This window comes from Desmodus rotundus, chromosome 12 (genome assembly GCF_022682495.2).
Source record: "Desmodus rotundus isolate HL8 chromosome 12, HLdesRot8A.1, whole genome shotgun sequence".
In the NCBI taxonomy this organism is placed as follows: Eukaryota; Metazoa; Chordata; class Mammalia; order Chiroptera; family Phyllostomidae; genus Desmodus; species Desmodus rotundus.
In genome coordinates, this window is record NC_071398.1 from 75,222,386 (window position 1) to 75,246,755 (window position 24,370).

The window sequence follows — 24,370 nt, forward strand, 5'->3', positions numbered from 1 at the left end:
TGACCTCAGGTCAATCCATTTGACTTCTCAAAACCTTAGTGCCTTTGGTGAAATGTAAAAGGATCTGTATTGCCTACTTCATTGAGTTTTCATGATAGTTAATATTTGCAAAAAAAAAAAAAAAAAAAGTTAAAAACTCCAAAGTACATTTCAGAAATAGGTTAGGCTTTCTAGTCCCCTCTCCACACTCTCCTAAATTCATGAGAAGTCCCTTGAGAGGGTCTGGATGGTGAGGGTAGGGGGTCTGGGTTGAATGTGAGAGTCAGGGTCAATGTGGCTGGTGCAGGGAGGGAAGGGCATATTCATGAAGGAAAATTGAGGAGACAACACACAAGGAGGAAAGAGAAATAAAGTCAACTTAGGTTTTGGATTTTTCTTTGATCTCTAATCTGTGAAAAGGAACTATCTGTGGGGTTCCTTTTATGATCCACAGGAAATTTCTGCTACATAGCCTGTTGGGTAACAAAATTAGCACATTGAAAGGAAATGAGCTGGATTGTCGGGGGGGGGGGAGTCGGTGGAGGTGGAAAAGGATATAGGGGGGATAAATGACCATGGAAAAAATACAATAAAAATAATGTATAATACAATTTTTTTAAATAAATAAAAATAAAGAAAGGAAATAAGCTGGTACAGTAAAGCCCAGACTATACTGCTCAAAGGATAAGCAAGATGGGCAACCTGTGTGTGTAAAGTGGTCAAAACCATTTCATTAGAAACTTTCAAAAAGTGATCAGTTATATTCAGAAAATGCTTAAGCGGTTGAGAAGAAAAACCTTAACTTGTTTAAGCAGAAATTTGTAAAGTTTTAAAAAACTTAATTTTCTGAGTGCCTAATACATACTTGTAGACGATTTATTGGAGATTATTGGAGATGAGAGCAAGGCCTACATAAACTACTAACTTGGTCACAGAAAAATCACATCTTGATAGAAAATTACAGGAAAAAGTGGGAGAAATCTGGAAACACCAGAACAGAGAACCTTCTTTCTTTCATTTCCATCTCTGAGGGGGGAAAGGACCAAATTCTGCAAAAGACCAGCATGCAGACTGAAGTCTCTAACTACACTAAGAGCAAGCTGGCAAGAGGGGTTTTCCTGGAGCCTCCTCTAAGCAAGCCCAAGCAAGGGTAGCTGAGCACTGGAGGCACCATAGAAGAGGATTTTGGTGTTTGAACTTGGTATTCCATAGCTCAGAAAAAGTACTAATGTAGTCACTTTGGGTAAAGTTGCTATTTTGTTGGACATCCCAACAAATGTAATAACTATGCCTTGCTTTTATTTTTAATCATTTAGAGGGAGAGGTACCTAATTCTTTCTTGTCAAAGGCTTTAATTTGGCCTTGTCTAGCACAAAATTCCTGTCTGGTTAGTGAGACCACTAAAATGTCAGAAAAAAGTGGAAATATATTTGCAGTTTGGGCCTAGGTGACCTATCTTATTACACAAACTAAAAGCCAGTTGAAACAAAAAAATCTATGGATCTATTTCTTTAACTCTTACTTGTTCAGTGTTCAATGTGAAAATATAGGTGATCGGGTTTTTAAAAATCTATATAGCTTTTGTTATTTTATTATTATTATTTTCAGTTATATTTTTTTGTAATGAAAACTCTTAAGCAACTTTCAAACACAAAAATATGGAACAATTACGCATGTTATCCTGGGGCCATGCTATCTTCTCTGTATTGTTCTAATCTTACTATATGTGCTGTGGACATGAGCATTATGTTTTTTTTTTCCAGAAAATTTTTACTTTATGTTTGCACATATATTGGCATAAAATTATTCTGAATATTTTCTTATGATTAAACATGTTCATGCACTAATTTCTGCTCTTAGTTTTACCATTTTAAAAAATATTATTTTCTATTAGTCTCAGGTGTACATCATAGTGGTTAGACAATCATATACTTTACAAAGTGTTATCCCCAATGTTTCCAGTACCCACTTGGCACCATACACAGTTTCAATATTATTGACTATATTCCTTATGCTTTGACTATTTCGTAACTACCAATTTGTACTTCTAAATCCCTTCACCTTTTTTACCCAGCCCCTCAAGTCCCATCCCTTCTGGCAACCATAAGTCTTTTTTTTTGTATCTATGACCCCTGTTTTAATTTTGTTTATTTTATTTTTTAGATTCCACATATAAATGAAATCACATAGTATTTGTCTTTCTCTGACTGATTTATTTTATTTAGCATAATACCCCCTAAGTCTATCCATGCTGTCACAACTGGTAATATTTCATTCTCTCTCTCTCTCTCTTTTTTTTGTCAAGTAATACTCCATTGTATATATGTACCACAACTTTATTTTGTACCACAACTTTTTTATCCAGTTTTCTATTGATGAGCAACTTGGGTTGCTATTGACTATTATGTGTTTTTTAAGATAAAAAAATAAACTGACTTTTGGGAGTCTCATTTCTTCTTTGTTACTGTACCTGAGCGTCTGACCTTTATAAGTAGTGCATGAACTCAGAGAATCCCACTCCCCTTAGCAAATTACAACTGTCCCATAGAACTTGAACCTTAGTTGGCAGAGTTCAGGTCACATCAATGCTACCACTTCCAACTTTCCACTGTAACTGTCTCTTCAAAGTATGGTAGGATTCTCATGTGGGAGAGAAATACTGTGCTTCCTGTCCCTCTCATGGATTTTATTGTTAGTGCCACCACTCTCCCTCACTCAGCATTTTTCCTCCCCTTGCTGCTACTCCATGGATAACAGAGAAAATGCTCATGGGAAATGAAATTCACGAACATTCTTGAGACCCCTGATCTACTTGATGACAGCTGCTAGAATTGCAGGCATGGAATGAAAAGAAAAACTGATGACTAAGAAATGAGGAGCGTCTGGGAAATATCATGTAAATCCAGCCTTATTCTGCAGTGGCTAGTGTCACAGTAATAACAAAGATGCTTCCTAACTGCTACAGGGACTATAATGTAGCTTTTACCAACCAGCCATAAGAGAGCCTTTTATGACTTGCTCTCTTCACAAGTGGTGTAGTCTTGAGCTCTCTTTAGGACTGAATGCCTCTCCCTTCATCACCTGCTCCTCCCTGTACCTGTTTATCACCTTCTCTTGGGGTGAGCCTTCTTCCTAGTTGGGATGCTGGTTATCCACCGTCTCTATCCTTCTTCTTAGAGGTAAGGTTGGCCACAAAGCTCCCATTTCACCAAAAGATGAGCCCCCTACCCCCCACCATTCTCCTACTTTTGTTGGTTCTGTACCTGGTACTTGTTGGTAGAATTAAAGGGAATCTCTGCCACCTTGGGGCTTTTCTCTCTCATCTCCTTCACAGATCTGTAGTACTGCTCGACGAACTTGAGAAGGGCTGACTCAGAAGCATCCCCTGCTGTTGCCCGCTGGCAGAATGGGGTTTTGTATTTAAGCCCATGGAGCAAAGAGAGGGGCAGAGTGGGAGAGGGTGCCTGGGGAAATCACTGAGCACCAGGAAAAATAATTTATTGGGAGAGAGTGGGTTATACCCTGGACATACCCTGCTCATAAAGCACTGAGGTACCCTCTACCCCCTTAGGCCTGACACCTTAGCTATGGGAAGGGTCTCCTGATCAGCCTTAAAGTCAGCCCGGTTGCAGAGGCCAGCGATTCCAGCCAGGATAAACCAAGTATCAGAGCTCTTGGCAAATGTTTTCCCTAGGGAGAAAGAATAAACTGTGAGCAGGAGAGAGGAGAGTTTAAAGCAGGGAATTATTTCCATCCTGTTCTGTACCCCAGAACTTCACAGAGACATCTTTCCTACACACCTTCCGTCTCTCCCTCACTTTCCAGGTGTCTTTTCTTTGAACTCACCATTCCCTCTCAGCTCACTCATCACATTTCCCCACATCCATTCACTCTTGGCCCACCAATGCCACTAGTCACCAATCTGTTCTTCACTCATGTCGGCCTCATAGATGGTCTTATCAAACCATAAGTGGGCAACAGTCATGCGGTTCTGGGTTAGGGTGCCCGTCTTGTCAGAGCAGATGGTAGAGGTGGAGCCCAGGGTCTCCACTGCCTCCAGGTTTTTTACCAGACAGTTCTTCTTTGCCATGCGCTTGGCTGTCAGCGTCAGACACACCTATGGTCACAAAGAAGTGAGAGAGTAAATGGAAAGGAGATACTGGCTACTCACACTACTTCGTGTTTTGGAAACCTGATTTTTTGTGCTATTTTAATTTTTTGTACTAATTTCCCTTATGTTCCTACCTAGTCTTAAAAAACTTCATCTGTGGCTACAATAAAATAAATTAGTGAAGTGATTTTGGTTTGTGCTTTAAGATTGAGTTTTAAAACCAGAGTGTATTATTTACAAGGGTGTCGTAGAGAATGATTTCCTTATTTTCCCTGACATATTCCACTCCTTTATGATCCTTATATCTTTTCTCTTCAGCAGCCTCTTGTTCATTCAAGTTCACGCCATACCCTTTTCTCAAGTCCAGTCTTTCCAAGGACTACATTAATAGCTAATCTTTTATTGTGGTATAAGATTCTATGTATGGAGTGGGGGTTGCATCAATAGTTTTTAAAAAAACAATGGAGAGAATGATGAAATTGAGGAGAAATATTGCAGCACTAAAGAGGAGTTGAGGAGTCATTTAAATCAGAAAATTTTTGTTGACTATAAATTATGTTGACCGTATTCAACAAAAGTCAGGTGTGTGGCAGGTTGTTTTAAAAGCCAATGAATTTTTAGGATGTGGTTATGTAAGTGCAGAATTCTAATCATAGGGCTATGTTTTATTTATGTAATATCACTAGTGGTGATGTTTTTGTGCTAGTTCAACTGTACCTTGAGTATTATTGTCATTTTTATTTTAGTAAACTAAAGCATACCCCAAACAGGTGATCAGCAAGGCAAGGGGCCTGAAGACCATGTTATATGGCTAAGGGAAAGGGATTGTTATTTCACCTCCTACCTGGAGAGTTTGAGGGGACATAATGGGTACTGTCAAAAATCTAAAGTGTGGCTTGTAGAAGAGAGAGAATTGACTTACTTTGTGTTTCTTCAGATGGGAAAACTGGGACCAAACACAAAGTTATATTTCTGCTCAACACAATTCAATCAGACTAGAGCAACCCAATAATGAAATGAGCTGAGACAAAAAGGGGTGAGCTTCCCATGACTAGAAACAATCATCACCTCTCATAGACTTTGTACAGCATAACCAGCATTGGTTGGAGAGTTGAATTTATATGGTCTTGGGAGTCCTTTCCAGTAAGTTTTATGACTCTAAATTAGTCTTCCTCTATAAACTGATGAATAAATTGAGGCTTGGAGGTAAATGATTTGGACAAGTTCACCAGCCAGGACTAGAATTCACTCCCTGAGCCTAATAATCTAATGTTTTCTCTATAGCAACTCACTTCCTTTCTCAGTGAGAAGAAAGGAAGGCACCAGAAAATATGGGTAGAGGAAGTCAATGTAATTTGGAAGCTAAATGTTCTGACATCTATATACACATTAGGGATACTCTGCACTTGAGAGGTTTGGCAATGAAACACATACTAGTGATTTCATATTCCTGGAGTGGTTTTTCTGCCCTGAGGTCACCCTCTACCCTGGCTACTCACAGTGACAGTGGCCAGGAGCCCCTCAGGGACATTGGCCACGATGATGCCAATAAGGAAAATGACAGCCTCCAGCCAGCCATAGCCCAAGATAATGGAGATCCCAAAGAAAACAACACCAAGAAAGATGGCCACTGAGGTGATCAGATGGATGAAGTGTTCAATCTCTATAGCAATGGGGGTCTTGCCAACTGCCAGGCCTGACGTCAGGCTGGCAATGCGTCCCATCATTGTGGAGTCTCCTGTAGCAATCACGATGCCCTGGGCTGTTCCTGTGGATGAAGGGGGAAGTATGAGTTGGGAGGAATGTTGGGTTCAGTTTCTACAAAAACTGTCAGTGGTCAAAAACAAGGTGGAAACTCAAGAACCTGTGAGTGGTTATTATATTCTATTTTCCTCATATTTAGTTTATACAAATAAGGGTTTCCTAGTCTAAAAAAAATCTCTGAAGAGATTTCACAGTTCTCTCTATATACCCAATTTTATTTTCCAAGTGTCTTTACTGTCAAGAAGGTCTTCATTACACTTAATCTAAATGTCTTCTATTGTCCATATATTTCTTATTTTGCCCTCAGTAGCTGAAAGTTTCTAGATCTCCAGTGGTTACCCATCTGCTAGAGTCCTATGTTCCAGTATCTTCCTGTCCTCTAGTCCAGTGGTTCTCAAATGGGGGCAAATTGGAGACATTTGGCAATGTCTGGAGACAGTTTTGGTTGCCACAGCTGGGTGGGAGGGAATTGTTACTAGCAGCTAGTGGGTAGAGGGCAGGGATGCTGCTAACCATCCTGCCATCCCCAGGAAAGCCCTCCTCTCCCCATACAGGGAATTATTCTGCCCCAATGTCAATAGTGTTGAGGAGAGAAACACTGCTCTGACCTGAGCCCCTCTGGGCTTTGCTGGCTGGAGCCAGTCTGCCTCTGCTGGGTAGGATAGGCCATTACAGTTAGGCTAGTGTGCTCTTCCCTTCACCAGCACTGCTCCAAGTCAGAAGGGGAGCTGAAACATCATGTTCGTTCAGCTTTACACACACCTGATGCAGATCACTCACCTACGAAGCTTGAAATGAGAGGCTCAGCAAGATTCTTTACTCAAAATAATTCTTCATGCTTTACCATAATGGCTGAAATTCCTTCCATTAAAGTCACAGCCAGAATTGCCCCATAAAGCAACATATTATACAAATAGTACTTATTTTGGAATGAGAAAAACTCAGGGCTGGAAGTTCAACTTTCAAATGTTCCAGCGGTTTCCTTGGGAGCAAGTTACTTAAATGCTGAGACATAGGTTTCCTCTTCTTTAAAATGGTATGAAAACACTTACAAAACTGTGAGGAATAAATGTTTTTAAAAGAGCCTAGAAGACGGTTGAGTATATAGTAGGCACTCAGATATTAGTTTATTTATTTTACTTAGATGAATTGAGGGTCTCCAGAAGGTTTGATATAAAATCACATGTGTAATTTTTAGGGGTAGCTCTAATCTGGCAGCTCTAGTGTGGCAGCTCCAGTGTGGCAGCTCCCACAACATCTAACATATATTTCCAAAGTCACCTTCAGCTACATGAGTCTCAGAAGAGGGTCGTGCTCAGACAGGAGACAGGTAGGGTCAATGTTAGGTGGAGGTTCTGGAAAGTTTCCCAGTCTGAGGTACTCTGTACCTCAGTTTCAGACTGGTTGCCAGAGGCATTTATTGAGCCTTGTGAAAAGAAGATGCTAAAGTAATTGAAAGGTGTTGAAAGGGCTTTTATATTTTGGAAGGGAGTAGAATATGGTGTCACCTATATCCATTTCACCTATATCTATAAACTATTCCATAGTTTAGTCTAGCTCTTCATTTTCATTCCTCCATGCTTGGAGAAAGGGATTTAATAACTAATCCCAATGTGTCTAGAGACAGGGTGGGTTGAGGTCAATCCCGAGGAAGGTTAAGAAGGCCAAGCCTCCTATATCCCATTATGAACTTCTATATAATGCCAGAGAAATAACTTGGGCCCCCCATGAAGATGCTTAAGAACTCAAAGAGAGATGTTAGTACAATACCAGCAGCCTTGTCAGAGTCCACAGACATGAAAGCAGGGAGGCAAAGCTTTAGGATAAAGGTTAAAATTATGCTACTAGTTTTCAGATTGCACAGAAATCCCTCAATTTAATAGTCAAGAATTCTTTCAACCTAGCTCCACCACTCTGGCCATGTCTTGGATCCCTCTAGTCTCTTGCTGAAGCCTCCTCCATTCTAGCCAGATCCTTGTTTCTCAGATGGAATGCTATCTCCCACTTTCCCCCTTATCTGAAGCATATACTTTGCTGATGAAAAATTTATTTTGGAAGAAGAAATTTGAGCAAATTTCTCTCTAAAATTTAATAATGGAAATCTAATGGTAATCTGTTTTTGAGGAAAGCTTGCTAACTTGCAAGCTTGCAAGTGTCTATCAAATTTTAAAAAATTATTTTAATCTATATTTTATTTTCCGGTTGGATTCTTCTTCAGTCTTAATATTACTCTTAATGTTACCCTTATCCTTTAAGGTAATTCCAAATAAACTAATTTTATTACTAGAGAGGTCATTAGCAAGCTTTATCCCAGAGGAGAGTCTGGGAAAAGAGCATGCACTTTGGAGATAAACCTGCTTTAGAATCCTTGATCCTCCTCTTTTCTGTTGAGTTTTGCTCTTGGATACTGCACTTAATTTCTTTAAACCTTAGTCTTTCATATGTAAAATAAGGGTAGTAGCTCTTGTATAGTGCTGTGAGAATTGGTTATCTGTAACACTTGACACATACTTGGCGTTCAATTAAAAAAAAAAGCAATGTCTTAGATACCTAAACATTTATTCCTAAGTATGAATAGTGATTTTAATATGCGTTCCAGAGAGTTATGCAGACCTCCTTAGGAGAAAAGATGTAGAAGAAGGAGCAAAGCCAAAGTGTGAATGGCACCTCTGGGAAGTTAAATTTAAATGCCCCTAATCCTCTTTTGGAATAGTGAGAAGATAGGGTTTACCTCAGGGGAACAAAGACCTAGCAGAGTTGAATAATTTTCCTCCCTTCTGTGCTATATTCAGCTCATAAAGCACAGTCCATTTGCTAACTAGAATAATAATAGGGCACTTACTATCTGTTAGGCCTTGCACTAACCATTTTATGTGTATTATTCCTTTAATCCACATAAAAATCTATAGGGTAGTGATTTTTAGTGTCATTATTGTGCAAATGTAACAATGATGGCTTTGACCTTGTACCAAAGGTCATACAGCTCATGAATGATGGAGAGCCTAGGCTACTTCTTACCAGCTGTTACCTAACCTACTACATTTAGAAGATAGAGACTTCCTGAAATCTTTCAACCTCTACTTTTGAATCTAGGGTATTTATGACGTGACATTCACCTTCCACACAGTTGGTGGAGAAGAAGCAGATGTTTTGGGTCTCCAGAGGGTTCTCATGGGTGAAATCAGGGGAGCGGATTTGAGGCTCTGACTCTCCCGTCAAGGATGAGTTGTCCACCTAAGATGGGAAGGAGGATGAGTCATAAAGTGAGCATAGATAAAAAAAATCATTTGTAAAGCTGACACAGCTTTCTCTGCCACCAACATCATCATTATTGACATGCAGAAACATAAACTTACAAACCTGAACCTTATTGTCTTTTTTTTAAAATCCATTTATTGATTATGTTATTACAGTTGTCCCATTTCCCACCCCCACTCCACTCCATCCTGCCCACCCCCTCCCTCCCACATTCTCCCCCTATAGTTCATGTCCATGGGTCATACTTATAAGTTCTTTGGCTTCTACATTTCCTACACTATTCTTACCCTCCCCCTGTCTATTTTCCACCTATCATCTATGCTACTTATTCTCTGTACCTTTCCCCCCCTCTCCCCCTTCCACTCCCCTATTGACAACCCTGCATGTGATCTCCATCTCTATGGTTCTGTTCCTGTTCTAGTTGTTTGCCTAGTTTGCTGTTGTTTTTGTTTTAGGTGTGGTTGTTTATAACTGTGAGTTTGCTGTTATTTTTACTGTTCCTATTTTTGATCTTCTTTTTCTTAGGTAAGTCCCTTTAACATTTCATATAATAAGGGCTTGGTGATGATGAACTCCTTTAACTTGACCTTATCTGAGAAGCACTTTATCTTCCCTTCCATTCTAAATGAAAGCTTTGCTGGATACAGTAATCTTGGATGTAGGTCCTTGCGTTTAATCTTGGGTAATGTAATTATGATGTGCCTTGCTGTGTTCCTCCTTGGGTCCAGCTTCTTGGGGACTCTCTGAGCTTCCTGGACTTCCTGGAAGTCTGTTTCCTTCATCAGATTGGCTAAGTTCTCCTTCATTGTTTTTTCAGATAAGTTTTCAATTTTTTGTTCTTCCTCTTCTCCTTCTGGCACCCCTATAATTCGGATGTTGGAATGTTTCAAGATGTCCTGGAGGTTCCTAAGCCTCTCCTCATTTTTCTAAGTTCTTGTTTCTTCATTCTTTTCTGGTTGGATGTTTCTTTCTTCCTTCTGGTCCACACCGTTGATTAGAGACCCAGTTTCCTTCACATCACTATTGGTTCCCTGTACATTTTCCTTTGTTTCTCTTAGCATAGGCTTCCTTTTTTCATCTGGTTTTCAAACAGATTCAACCAATTCTGTGAGCATCTTGATAACCAGTGCTTTGAACTGTGCATCCGATAGGTTGGCTATCTCTTCCTCGCTTAGTTGTATTTTTTCTGGAGCTTTGAAGTGTTCTGTCATTTGGGTCATTTTATTTTATTTTTTTTTGTCTTGGCGCATCTGTTACTTTAAGGGGTGGAGCCTTAGGTGTTCACCGGGGCGGGGTAACGCTGGTGGCTGCGCTGTGATGCTGTACGTGGGGGAGGGGCCAAGAGGGAGCAATGGCGCCCGCTTCACTCTCCTCCGGATTTCAATCTTTCACTCTGATACCCACAATCAAACTGGGCCCCTCTGGTGCTGGTTCCCGAGTGGGTGGGCCTGTGCACACTCTAGGCCCCTGTGGGTCTCTCCAATGACCCCTCCTGCGAGGCTGGGAGTCTCTCCTGCTGCTGGCCCAACCCCCACGGGCGTTTTCAATCAGAGGTTTGAGGCTTTATTTCCCGGAGCTGGAGCCTTGGGTTGCGCGGTCTGCTTCGCTCCAGTTTATCTATGTGTGAATGTGGGGCCACGGGGTGCTACCCACTGCTCTGCCTGCCCTGCTCTCTGCCACTCTGAGTTCGGCCCTCTCAGTTTATCTGTGCGCAAATGTGGGGCCGCAGGGTCTGCTAGTAGTCAGACTGCCTGCCCCGTTTGTCCCACACTCTGCCAGTCTCGGTCCTGCCACAGCCACGTGAGTCCTCTCCACCCCGGTGCCCGTCTCCGCCCCTCCTACTGGTCTGGATGAATGTTTATTTTTTATTTCCTTGGTGTCAGACCCCCTTGCCGTTTGATTCTCTGTCAGTTCTGGTTGTGCGAGGAGGCGCAGTGTATCTACCTACGCCGCCATCTTGGTTCTCCCACCTTATTGTCTTTAACCTCAAATCTGTACTTGTAACTTCCAAAGGTTCTAAATAATAATATCATACTTTCACTGATCCCAGGTCACCATAGTGCCTCAAAGCCATGCTTGGCTCCTTCCCCTAGCTTTCCACATCCCCTCACCTTACATCCATGTGCAGAGATTAGCCGAATGTCAGCGGGGATTCGGTCTCCACCCTTCACTTCTACCAGGTCTCCTACCACCACATTTTGTACATTGACCTGCATCTTCTCTCCACCTCGAATTACCAGAGCTTTCTGTGGGAAGATGGTATGGGGTCATTTCCAAAGCTTTCTGCTCCTCCTACTCTGCTCCTGTTCCTGGTTCCCTTTTCTGACTCTCTTTTCTTACATTGTCACTTACCATATCATTTATTAAGGTTACTAAATGTATTGGGATTACATTGGTTAATAGCATGATACAATTTTTAGGTGTACAAGAATATAATTCTTGAAAGGCTCTTTGATAGATTGAAAATTCTTACCATTGCTGTTTGCAGGGCTCTTTGCAATGTGACTTTGATGCTTCTCCTACTAAGAGATGGGATCTATCTCTCCAACCCTACATTTGCTTAAGCTTGACTATAGATAGCTTGCTTTGGCCCATAGGACATTAGCAATTGTAATGCAAGCAGAGGCTTAAAAGTGCTTGCACTTTGGGGCTTGCCCTGTTGTCACTGGGAACCCCTCTGCCACCATATTGAACAAGCCCAAGTTAGCATCCTGGAGGAAGAAAGATCATCAAGAGAAAGGCCCTAGTTGGCCCCATTTGGCCCCAGTAATCTCAGAGGAGGCCCCAGACATGCGAATGAGGTCATTTTAGACCATCCAGCATCAGCTAAATTCAACTCAGATCAGAACAGCCCAGCCATAGAATTGTGAGAAATAATGTTTGTTGTTTTGAGCCACTGAGTCTTGGGATGGTTTGTTAGGAAACAAAAGCTGTTAGTTTCTAAACTCCTAATTCATTCTACCCAAAACATTTCCTCAGAACTCTGGCTCAGGGGAGATGATGATCCTGGGCTATAATGCTAGAGCATCGTCAAGTGGTTGAAATTTTGGAACTTGTTCCTTTCCAAGTTTCTAGACCTGTGCCTAGGAACCTCTTTCTACTGTCATATTATTTCTGGGTTCTCAAAAAGAACTTTTTATCTGAAAATAATCTAAACTTTTGGAAAAGTTTCCAGAATAAAAATTGTATCTAAGACACCAATATAACCTTTACCTAGTTCACCTATTAACATCTTATCCTAATTGCTTTATCATTTGTTCTTTGTCTCTATTTTTAGGTATATGTGAATACTTTCTTCTTGAACCATTTGAGGGTAAGTTACATACATCATAATCTTTTATTCTACATATTTCAGTGTTCATTTTCCAAGAATTAGGATATCAAATAACCATGATATAGTTACCAGTTTCAGTAAATTTTACATTGACACAATATTTTAATCTGTCTGCATTTCAGTTTTGTCAGTTGACCCAATATATCTTTTACAGTATATTTTTTCTCTTCCAGCACAGGAATCTAAGGCTAGGCATTACATTGAGTTGTCTTGTCTGTTCACCTCTTTTAACCTGGAATGTTTCCACAGTTGTACTTTTTCTTTAAGGTCATTTTTTTTAAAAGATTTTATTTATTTACTTTTAGAGAGAGGAAGGGAGGGAGAGAGGGAGAGATACATCACAGTGTGGTTGTCTCTCACACGCCCCCTACTGGGGACCTGGCCCACAACCCTGTCGTGTGCCCTGACTGGGAATCCAACAGGCTACCCTTTGGTTCGCAGGCCAGCACTCAATCCACTGAGCCACACCAGCCAGGGCAAGGTCATCAACATTTGAAAAATCTAGCCTCCCCAACCTCCTTTGCCATTTTTTAAAAAATAGAACATCCTCATTTGTGGCTTCATATTATGCTCCTTAGATTCAAATTATGCATTCTATAGCAGACCACTTCATAGGCGATGCTCTGCCTTTCTCAGGGTACCTTATTTTTTTGTTTTGAATTTTCCAAAATTTTATTTCCAGTTAAAACTCCAATTTTTAAAAGTATATTTTATTGATTGTGCTGTTAACAATTGTCCCAATTTTTTCCCTTTGCCACACTTCTGCCTGGTACCCCCCTTCCCTCCAGCAATACCTCCACCTTAGTTCATGTCCATGAGTTGTGCATATAAGTTCTTTGGCTGCTCCCTTTCCTATACTATTCTTAACATCCTCCTGTCTATTTTGTCCTTACCAATTATGCTATTTGATCCTCAGGGTACTTTTAAGGCCAGATAAAGAAAAACTAAAGTGAGCCTCACTCTCATAACCAGTCTCGCTCAGCTCACTCACTGTAAGATATACTTCTTTGGGGACTTCATAATTGTGCATTTTGCTGCATTCTATGCTTCCACTCACTAGGTCCTCCCACACAAATCCTACCTGAGGCACCATATTCTTAAAAGACTCCATGATTCTGGAACTCTTGGCCTCCTGAGAATAGGAGAAGCAGCCAGTGGTGATGACCACGACAGCAAGTACAATGCCCAGGTACAGCTGGGGGTAGGGAAAGAAAAAGCTAATCAGTAGATCCTTTTCTTCCTCTTTATCCTCAGAAGATTGCATGGAGAATAGCTATTTCTCCAGGTGCAAGAAACCATTAGACTCAGTTGGAGAGTACAGGGGAAGTGCATTCTGAGACAGGGCTGGCTTACAAGGCTTCCTGGGTGAAGCAACCCTGAGCTATAGTGAGAGCCCAGTAAAACCCCAGGTCTTCTCCAAGAAGGTTATTTATGGGGTATATGGGAGCAGATAGTAACAGAGATAGGGAGGAAGGAGGTGAAGAGATTAAAATTCTAGAAAAGAGAAAGGGACTGCAAAGTGCTATGATGGTCATTTGGGAAGATAATCAAAGGAGTATAAGTTTCTAGGGAAAACCATGTATCTCAGTGAGATGAATCAGTAACTTTCCAGAGAAAAGACCAGGGGACCCAAGAGGCACTGAGGACTTCCTTAGAAAGTCCTGAGAGTACTAGAGATTTGGGCCAGAGTGTTTCAGAAATGCTAGGCTGCTGTGCAGGAGTGTCAGGGGCTGAGCAGAGACCATGCTGGGCAGTAGTAGTTGAATAGACTCACATTATCTTTGGTAGACTCCTCATTGAAATACATCTGGATGCCAAAGGCCACAAAGCAGAGAATGGCACCAGTCCACAGGAGGATGGAGAAGCCACCAAACAGTTGTTTACAGAATTTGACCCATTCTGGAGTGGTGGGGGGTGGGGTAAGAGTATTGGGTCCTTCTCGAGTCAGGATTTCCTGTGCCTCTTCAGGGCTAAGGCCCTGTGTGAAGAAGAAATAAGAATGGGTAGAAAATCATGAAAAAAGAAATGCTATAGCAAAGGAGAACTTGGCTTCAAAACTCAGATTTGCCACTCTAGCCCCAAGAAGGGTCTAGAGATTGATAAAGTTCTCTTAAGGTCAGACTAGAAGTTTTTTCTAGATAAACGGGATTTTAAAATTTGTGTTAAAGAAGGGATATCACTGAGCATGCTTACACAGGATGAATTTTGAGTTTATAGATTGATTCACAAACCTTTCTGAACACCCATCTTGAGCCTGATGCTCTGGTAGGGATACCAAAATCAGTAAGAATGGTCCTTATGCTTACGGAGCTCTAAATCTAGTGGGGATAATTTGTAATATAGAAATAAAATGCAAGGCTAATGTAATAATGGGACACATTACAGAATGTCAATAACATATGGACTGTTCACACTTTGACTCTCCTGCTTAGAAATAGGAAAAAATCAGCTAAATACACAAATGCATAGATTCTCACTTCAGCCTTGTGCAAGCTTGTGTACTTTTTTCTCTTAAAGAAAATGATATTAGAACCTACTAGAGTATTATAAAACAAACTCTCTTTAATCCCTATCTGCCACTTCCCAACCTCCCAACTGAAAAATATACAATTTTAATAAAAACAAGATAAGTCCCTTATACTCCTCCTTGGTTGCCAGAGGAAGCCCCTCCAGCAAAGAAATTCTAAATCTAAGAGGAGATTACATTTTGAAGGCTTGTATTCAAGGTTTTTATCTGTGGTCATTGTAATAGTGTGTATAGTGGCAGCAGCAGTAGTAATAGTAATAGTAATAATAATAGTAGTAATGTATGATTTTATTGTTAAACCAGTGGTTTTCAGTGTGGTCTGGGGACATATGGAGTCCCAAGACCCTTTCATGCGGGGTCCACATGTTCAAACAATTTTCATAATAATACTAAATTGTTGTTTGTCTTTTTCTGTCTCATTCTCTTGATTGTGCAATGGAATTTTCCAAAGACTGCATGACACATGATATTACAACAGATTTAATACTGAAAATATATGAAAATTCAGCTGTCTTCTGTTAATAAGCTAGACATTAAAGAGGCTTGCAAAAATCTAAAATGCCACTAAATTTTTTACTTTGAAAAATGCAGTTATTTGTCATAAAATTATTTATTCTAATATATGATGAGTTTATTCTTTTTTAAAAATGAATTCAGAAATAATTTTAAATTTCTCAATTTTAATTTCTAATATGATAGTTATGGATGATGTAACCCACATAAGCAAAGCTCTTTGGGTTCCTTGATAATTTATGAGTGTAAAACAGTCCTAGGGACAAAAGTATGAGAAGTGCTGCTTTAAACCATTGTTTTATTCTCTAATCTAATTCTGAGCTCGCTTTGGGACAGTTAACATTATCACCTTTTGCCGTGTGTGTGTGGCCTGTGAAATCTGTCTGGGTGGAGGTTAAGGGTAAGAGTCCTGGTGGCCTCCCTCAGGGATTTCCTTCACTCACCTTCGTCAGGTCCACGGAATACTTTGTGCTCAGCTGTTCCAAGGTTAATTTGTGATCATTCTGAGGGGATAGAACAGTTACTGAGGGAGAGGTGATGACCCTGGTTATTTCCAGGGGAGAGGGAGAAACACTTGGGGGAAGATGTTAAAAGGCTGGGGTTAAGGAATATTTTCAGAGGGCAACTGCTCAGCATCCATTTTGGGTTTTCTCACCATGACCACTTCCTTCTTCAGGCCTTCCATATCTATCTTCTTTTTTTTCTTCTTCACCTTTGTTTTACCCTTTTGTGGCCTCCTTCTATGTCTTGGGCTGAGATACTGCTCATGAGTAGTCATTGTTCCTTTTCCCTCAACAAGTTCCATCGTTGTCCCTGGATATAACTAACACAGCTCAACTGTTGGGAAGAAAGCAGAGATGGCGAGTGAGCAAGCATAGAGGAAGAAGGGATGAGGGGATGAGAGTGACAGAAATGATGGTGTGAAGGAGAAAATAAGGGAGGAAACAGAAAAGTGAGAAGAACAAAGTGGTAGGGAGAAATGGAGCGGAGAGAAAGTGGAATGGAGAAGTTAGGCAGTGAAGAAGTGAAGGCAAAGGGGAGAGAGGAGGAGAGGACTAAGGGGGAAAACTAAGAGAAGAATGCAAAGGCCAGAGGAGGGAGATGCCAAGGAAAGTAAGTGAGAGGATTGAAGGGTGAAGAAGTCAGAGGTGGGAGGAGGAAGGGTGGGAAGGGTGAGAAAAGCCTGGGGCCTCAGAGAGTTACCAGGAGGCAAAAGGGTGAGGAGATGGAGTTGAGGAAATGAAGGTGAGGGCCTGGGAGAAGAATAGGTGGATGAGCCTAAGTGATAAAGATGCCACAGGGCACTGAGGAGGTGGGAGTGAGGGGCCAGCTGGGCTTCAGGGCATGCTGGGAGTCCCCAGCCCCAGGGCCTGTGAGTATCTTGGCAACAGCCCAAGTCTGCCATCACAATGGCTTTCTGAAAGTTCTGAGAACCCAGAAGTCTCAGTCTCTGGGTGTGAGGGTGATTGGAGTAGATTTTGCCACAGAAAGAATTTCTATTTGAGGGGAAAAGTAGAATAAAGCCTTAGTTTGGTGCTTAGAGGTACCTTAGAAAGGTGACTCAAAAAGTAAAGCAGGTACTCTGTGTGTGGGCACGTTTTTACTGAGGTGCACTTCTCCACAAACATTGACTTTACACTTTCAGTTTTAGGAGATCAGATAGAATATGTCAGATCTTTCTTGGGCCTTTTTTTAACTTATTTTTTTTGTTTACAAATGACCCCATTTCCCCTCACCTTTGCCCATCTCCACCCAGCCCCCACTCCCCTTCCCTCATGCCATCACCACACTGTGGTCTGTGTATATAGGTTATGCATATATGTTCTTCAGCTAATCTCTTCATGTTCTTTTATCCAGTCCCCCTCCCCATCCCTGATAGCTGTCAATCTGTTCTATGTATTCATGCCTTTGTTTCTGTTTTGTTCATTGGTTTATTTTGTTCATTAGATTCCACATATAAATGAGATCATGAGATATTTTTCTTTTATTAACTTATTTTACTTTCACTGGCTTACTTCATTTAGCATAATAATCTCCAGTTCCATCCATGCTGTCCCAAATGGTAAGAGGTCATTAATTTTTACTGCTGTATAGTATTCCATTGTGTAAATGTACCACAGCTTTTTTATCCACTCATCTACTGATGGGCACTTGGGGTGTTTGCAGATCTTGGCTATTGTAAATAATGCTGCTATGAACATAGGGGTGCATATATTCTTTCTAATCAGTGCTCCAGGATTCTTAGGATATATTCCCAGAATAGGGATCACTGGGTCAAAAGGCAGTTCAATTCCATAAAACAGTCAGTTGGAGTACCAGGGAGTCTCTCCCATTGGCCAAGATGGTGGCATACGGAGGTTCTGACACTGAGCACATGAAAAGCTAGCCAGATAATTGAATAGAAAAAAGCCTCACCTGCTCCGGTACTAGATTGGGGGTGGGACCAGGGGAAGGCCAGCACATGCACCATGGATGTCAAAATGATGCAGTGGGAGGTGCTGATCAAAGAGGTCTGTCAGTCTAGCATGGGGAAAGAAGGGAGGTAGACCCATATGAAGCATGCAAAAATTTGGGAAGTGAATTGGTCATTTTGAGAAAGCACCTGGTCCACCCCACATGCAAACTAATATAATCCCAGGGAAACAAAGAGGTGCTCTTGTTTGTGACCTGTACTCACACCCTGCACTTGCCTGTTCTCTCCATGGGCCACTTTGTCCTTAGCAGCCATGTGACCCATGGCCTCCAGAAGGAAGCCTTTTGCTCTTTCTCTTGCCCACCTGGTGATGCACTTGCTGGTGCATTTGTGCTCTCTCCTAGGAGTACGTGACCTGGTGGCCCCTGGCAGCTGCCTCGCCCATAGTCCTGTGGGTTCCACAAGCAGGCTCCAGGAGGAGCCTGAAAGGCAGAAGCTGGGAACAAGCTAAGCTACCTGGATGGGGACCAAGATTGCTTAGCAGCTGTTTGTGAATTCCAAAGCACTGTAGTTTTAAATGGAGCTGTAATTCTGGACACTGGCTTTTGTCTTCCTCTTGCTGAGGATGGTTGGACTTTTTCCATGACAGGAAGAGAAGATGGGCTTTGAGACAGGAGTCTTCCATTCTCCCAGATTGTACAGCACCTGAATAAAACCTCTTTTTTTTGTACCAACATCTGCCTCACAAATCTGGCTTCTGTGATGACAGGTAGCTGAACCTCTGTTTTTGCTCAGTTACAGTTCCATTTCTAATTTTTTAAGGAACTCCATACTGTTTTCCACAGTGGCCATACCCATTCTACATTCCCATCAACAGTGCACTAGGGTTCCCTTTTCTCCACATCCTCACCAGCACTTGCTTGTTGATTTATCAACGGTATTGCTTGGGTTTTTTAATCAGTTCTGAGTCTGAATCCTGGCTCCTCTATTTACCAGTTGTATGGCTTTGGGCAAGTTACTTAACCTCTGTGTGCCTCTCCTGATCTGAGAGGGGGACACCATCTATGCCTCATGATGTCAAGGGCAAGGATTAAACTGAAGTGCTCTATGTAAAGTACAATGTCTGACATATATGGTATGTACTCAATAAAAAGTTTGAATTAAACATTATTTTATTTGTGGCTTAATGTGCATCTCTTTTCAGTGAGAGTAAAAATATGCTTTTACATGTGATAACATTGTATTTTCTCATTTTAATATGACATGTTTATGTCTTCTGTTCACCTTCTTTGGTGTTTAGGTAAGTGGTATGATTGTATTAACTTCATACACGCTTTGTAAGTTATACTCTCCCTTCTTCCAAAAGGATCTGAAACATATATATTTCTATAATTTATACATGTTTTCAGTTATGCATATCACATATATTCTCTCTTTCTATTATTTAATGTTTTATTACATTTTGGTTTGGCATGCATTGAAAAAATATGACTGTATAAGACAACATCTATATTGGTGCTGATGCAATCCTTCATCAATATTCAGAAATAGAAATGTTGCTTTCCCAGTTGGAAAAATAATAGTCTGCTTCCTAATAGATTGAATTTTTCTTCTCTACTAAAAATGTACAAAATGAAAACTGAAAGTTCCACTTTCTCTCTCTCCAAAGATAGATTCTTTACCACTGACATTATTGCTGTTGACAGTGTGCGCTGCATGGTCTTCCGATTTTTTTTCTATGTTTACATAAACAGATATAACAAGGGAGATTCATTTCATTTTATTTTTAAGTATATTTTATTGATTATGCTATTGCAGTTGTCCCAATTTTCTTTCTCCTTTGGTCCCCTCCACCCAGTATTCCCCTTCCCTCCAGCAATCTCCCTCCCCTGAGTTCATGTCCATGGGTTGTGCATATAAATCCTTTGGCTTCTCTATTTCCTATATTATTCTTAACTCCCCCGCCCCCCCCATTTATTTTGTACCTACCAAGTATGCTTCTTAATCCCCTGTACCTTTTCACCCTATTTCCCTGTTCCTCCTCCCTACTGGTAACCCTCCATATGATCTCCACATCTATAATTCTGTTCCTATTCTAGTTGTTTGTTTAGTTTGGTTTTGGTTTTGGTTTTTTGATTTAGTTGTTGATGGTTGAGAGTTTGTTGTCACTTTACGGTTCATAGTTTTGATCTTTTTTTTTCTTAAATAAGTCCTTTTAACATTTCATATAATAAGGGCTTGGTGATGATGAACTCCTTTAGCTTTACTTTGTCTAGGAAGCACTTTATCTGCCCTTTCATTCTAAATGATAGCTTTGCTAGATAGAGTAATCTTGGTTGTAGATACTTGCTTTTCATGACTTGAATACTTCTTGCTAGTCTCTTCTTGCCTGCAAAGTTTCTTTTGAGAAGTCAGCTGATAGTGTTATGAGAACTCCTTTGTAAGTAACTCTCTGATTTTCTCTTGATGCTTTTAAGATCCTCTCTTTATTTTTAACCTTTGGCATTTTAATTATGATGTGTTATGGTGTGTCCTCTTTGGGCTCAACTTCTTTGGGATTCTCTGTGCTTCCTGGACTTGTATGTTTATTTCCTTCACCAAATTAGGGAAGTTTTCTTTCATTATTTTTTCAAATAAGTTTTCAATTTCTTGCTCTTCCTCTCCTCCTTCTGGCATCCTTATGATTCACGTGTTGGCATATTTGGAGACATCCCAGAATCTTCTTATTCTCTCCTTGTTTTTTGAATTCTTGTTTTTTCATTCTGTGCTGGTTGACTGTTTATTTCTTCCTTATGTTCCAAATCATTGATTTGAACCCTGGTTTCCTTTGCTTCACTGTTGGTTTCCTGTAGATTTTTCTTTATTTCATTTAGTGTAACCTTCATTTCTTCCCTTATGTGATTGTCATACTCAATGGGTACTCCGAGCACCGTTTTCACCAGTATTTTGAACTCTGCATCTGATAGGTTGGCTATCTATGTTTCGCTTAGTATTTTTTCTGGAGTTTTGATCTGTTCTTTCATTTGGGCCATATTTCTTTGTCTCCTCAATCTGATAGCTTCCCTGTGTTTGTTTCTATCTATTAGGTACAGCTGCTTTGGCTTCCTGTCTTGCCCCACCTGTTACATTGTAAGGGGTGGAGCCTTATGTATTCGCCAGGGTAGGACAGCCCACTTCACTGCTTTGTGGTGCTGCATGTGGGGGAGGGGTTGGCGAGGGAATAATGCTGCTTGCTTATCACTCACCCCATTTCCAGTCACTTCACCCACTTCTCGTAAGCAACTGGTACTTTTCTAGCTATTTCCCTGGTGGAGTTTCCCATAGTGGGTGGGTTTGCATACATTCTAGGACTAGGGGGGCACTTTAATGGACTCTCTTATAGATGGGCAGTTTCTTCCACCACCCAACCTCCATTGTTTTTTACAGTCAGAGGTTATGAGACTTTATTTCCGCAGTGATGGAACCCTGGGTTGCACGGTCTGGCCTGGGGCTGGGATCACTAGATCCCCAGGTGTCCCTCCTGGTTTTGGGGAGGGATATTTTAGCTGCAGAGGTCCCCCCTGAGGAGCAATGGGTCCCAGCCCAACACCAGACCTCCCCATCCCAGGGTTTCAGTGCCAGAAAAAGAAGTCCCCATAACTTTTGGCTATAAAAATCAGAGGGGACTGAGGCTGAAGGAAGAAGGCCTGCACATAGACTTACTCACACTCACTCCCTTTGAGCTCCAGCACTGGGGCAGCAGTTTTACAAACACCAGAGACATATGTGGAAGGACTTAATTGTCCAGTATCAAGGCAAGAGCTGGGGAACAGCTTTCTTTTAGACAGAAGTGCTGGCTGAGGCCATTGTTCCTTTGAAGATCCCTTATTCCCTAGTGCCATCAGGTGGGAGCCTTAGCTGAGATGCCATCAACCTGGCTCACACCGTTTGTCTCAGAAATATCAGAAATATGAATAATAAAATGGTAATAAATACATATCTATCAACAATTGAATGTAAAAAACAAAATGAACAAGCAGAACAGAAACAGACTCATAGATGCAGAGAACATTTTGACAATTGTTAGATGGGAGAGGATTTGGGGGATTGGTGAAAAAGATGAAGGGATTAAGAAATACAAACTGATTTTTATAGAACAGTCATGAGGAGGTAAAGTACAACATAGGGAATATAGTCAATATTCTAATAACTATCTATGGTGTCAATGGGCATGAGATTTATTGGGATGATCACTTAATAAGTTATGTAATGTCTAATCTTTGGGCTGTACACCTGGAACTAATATAATAATGTACATCAACTGTAATTGAAAACTAAAAATGATTTTAAAATGAAAAAAAAAACAGTACACGCCATCTACCTTAGATAAAGGTAGCTTTATCTAGAGCTACCTTTAGGCCTTCGAGTTGCAATAACTGTAGAATCAGTTTCTGTTTCTGAATCATAGGGTATTTTCATTTAAAAATTTGATTTTATCAAATTTCTCTTCAAAAGAGCTCTTGTCATCTACATCCAAGGGACAAGGTACTCCCCAGAATGTCCACTCCTCACATCTTTGATTACAGGTTCATCTTGTTTGGGACTCTCTGCATTTCTTAGGCCCATAGATCTATTTCTTTGCCAGGTTACGGAAGTCTTCAGTTATTATTTCTTCAAATAGGTTTTCAATCCTTGTTTTCTCTCTTCTCCTGCTGGTATGCTTATGATGTGAATATCGTTGACTCAATGTTGTTCTCTTAAACTATCTTTATTTTTTGGATTTAAAAAAATTTTTGATGTTTCGACTAGGTGTTTTCTGATTCCGTATTTTTCAGATCTCTGATTTAACACTCTACTTCATCTAAACTGCTGTTGATTGCTTCTCGGCCTTTTGGCTAAGATCAAGTGTAGTATCTGTTCTTATCAGTTTAAAATGCTGTTGATTCCATCTAATACATCCTTCATTTCAGTAATTGTATTCTTCTTTTCTGTCTGTTTTTTTTGTTTTGTTTTTTGTTTCTTTTTAAAATATATTTATTGATTATGCCATTACAGTTGTCCCATTTCCCACCCCCCTCACTCCACTCCATCCTGCCCACCCTCTCCCTCCCACATTCCCCCCCTATAGTTCATGTCCATGGGTCATACTTATAAGTTCTTTGGCTTCTACATTTCCTACACTATTCTTACCCTCCCCCTGTCTATTTTCCACCTATCATCTATGCTACTTATTCTCTGTACCTTTCCCCCCCTCTCCCCCTTCTACTCCCCTATTGACAACCCTCCATGTGATCTCCATTTCTATGGTTCTGTTCCTGTTCTAGTTGTTTGCCTAGTTTGCTCTTGTTTTTGTTTTAGGTGTGGTCGTTAATAACTGTGAGTTTGCTGTCATTTTTACTGTTCCTATTTTTTATCTTCTTTTTCTTAGGTAAGTCCCTTTAACATTTCATATAATAAGGGCTTGGTGATGATGAACTCCTTTAACTTGACCTTATCTGAGAAGCACTTTATCTTCCCTTCCATTCTAAATGAAAGCTTTGCTGGATACAGTAATCTTGGATGTAGGTCCTTGCGTTTAATCTTGGGTAATGTAATTATGATGTGCCTTGGTGTGTTCCTCCTTGGGTCCGACTTCTTTGGGACTCTCTGAGCTTCCTGGACTTCCTGGAAGTCTATTTCCTTTGCCAGATTAGGGAAGTTCTCCTTCGTTATTTTTTCAGATAAGTTTTCCATTTTTTGTTCTTCCTCTTCTCCTTCTGGCACCCCTATAATTTGGATGTTGGAACGTTTCAAGATGTCCTGGAGGTTCCTAAGCCTCTCCTCATTTTTCCGAATTCTTGTTTCTTCATTCTTTTCTGGTTGGATGTTTCTTTCTTCCTTCTGGTCCACACCGTTGATTTGAGTCCCAGTTTCCTTCGCATCATTATTGGTTCCCTGTACATTTTCCTTTGTTTCTCTTAGCATAGGCTTCATTTTTTCATCTGGTTTTCGAACAGATTCAACCAATTCTGTGAGCATCTTGATAACCAGTGTTTTGAACTGTGCATCTGATAGGTTGGCTATCTCTTCCTCGCTTAGTTGTATTTTTTCTGGAGCTTTGAAGTGTTCTGTCATTTGGGCCATTTTTTTTTCTTTTTTTTGTCTTGGAGCATCTGTTACTTTAAGGGGCGGAGCCTTAGGTGTTCCCCGGGGGCGGGGTAACGCTGGTGGCTGTGCTGTGATGCTGTATGTGGGGGAGGGGCTGAGAGGGAGCAATGGCGCCAGCTCTACTCCACCGGATTTCAATCTTTCACTCCAATACCCACAATCAAACTGGGCCCCTCTGGTGCTGGTTCCCGAGTGGGTGGGCTTGTGCACACTCCAGGCCCCTGTGGGTCTCTCCAACGACCTCTCCTGCGAGGCTGGGAGTTTCTCCTGCTGCTGCCCCAACCCCCATGGGCGCTTTCAATCAGAGGTTTGAGGCTTTATTTCCCTGCACCGGAGCCCTGGGTT

General features: G+C 40.9%; 1 protein-coding gene and 2 pseudogenes across 1 annotated transcript in view; 1 reads left to right on the forward strand and 2 right to left on the reverse strand.

Moving 5' to 3' along the window:
- Positions 1-16,171, reverse strand: part of ATP1A4 (ATPase Na+/K+ transporting subunit alpha 4) — a 33,867-nt gene extending 17,696 nt beyond the window's left edge. Inside the window, exons 1-10 of the mRNA XM_053915896.1 lie at positions 16,142-16,171; positions 15,930-15,989; positions 14,221-14,424; positions 13,528-13,641; positions 11,224-11,358; positions 8,971-9,088; positions 5,590-5,858; positions 3,898-4,096; positions 3,560-3,669; positions 3,243-3,377 (exon numbers count right to left, since the gene is read on the reverse strand). Coding sequence (XP_053771871.1) covers positions 3,243-3,377; positions 3,560-3,669; positions 3,898-4,096; positions 5,590-5,858; positions 8,971-9,088; positions 11,224-11,358; positions 13,528-13,641; positions 14,221-14,424; positions 15,930-15,989; positions 16,142-16,171 — 1,374 coding nt within the window. The remainder of the gene's footprint in view (positions 1-3,242; positions 3,378-3,559; positions 3,670-3,897; positions 4,097-5,589; positions 5,859-8,970; positions 9,089-11,223; positions 11,359-13,527; positions 13,642-14,220; positions 14,425-15,929; positions 15,990-16,141) is intronic.
- LOC112318452 (U6 spliceosomal RNA) lies at positions 1,632-1,724 on the reverse strand (annotated as a pseudogene).
- Positions 16,172-22,753: 6,582 nt separating the features above from the next.
- On the forward strand, positions 22,754-22,862 carry LOC112318504 (U2 spliceosomal RNA; annotated as a pseudogene).
- Positions 22,863-24,370: the final 1,508 nt, after the last annotated feature.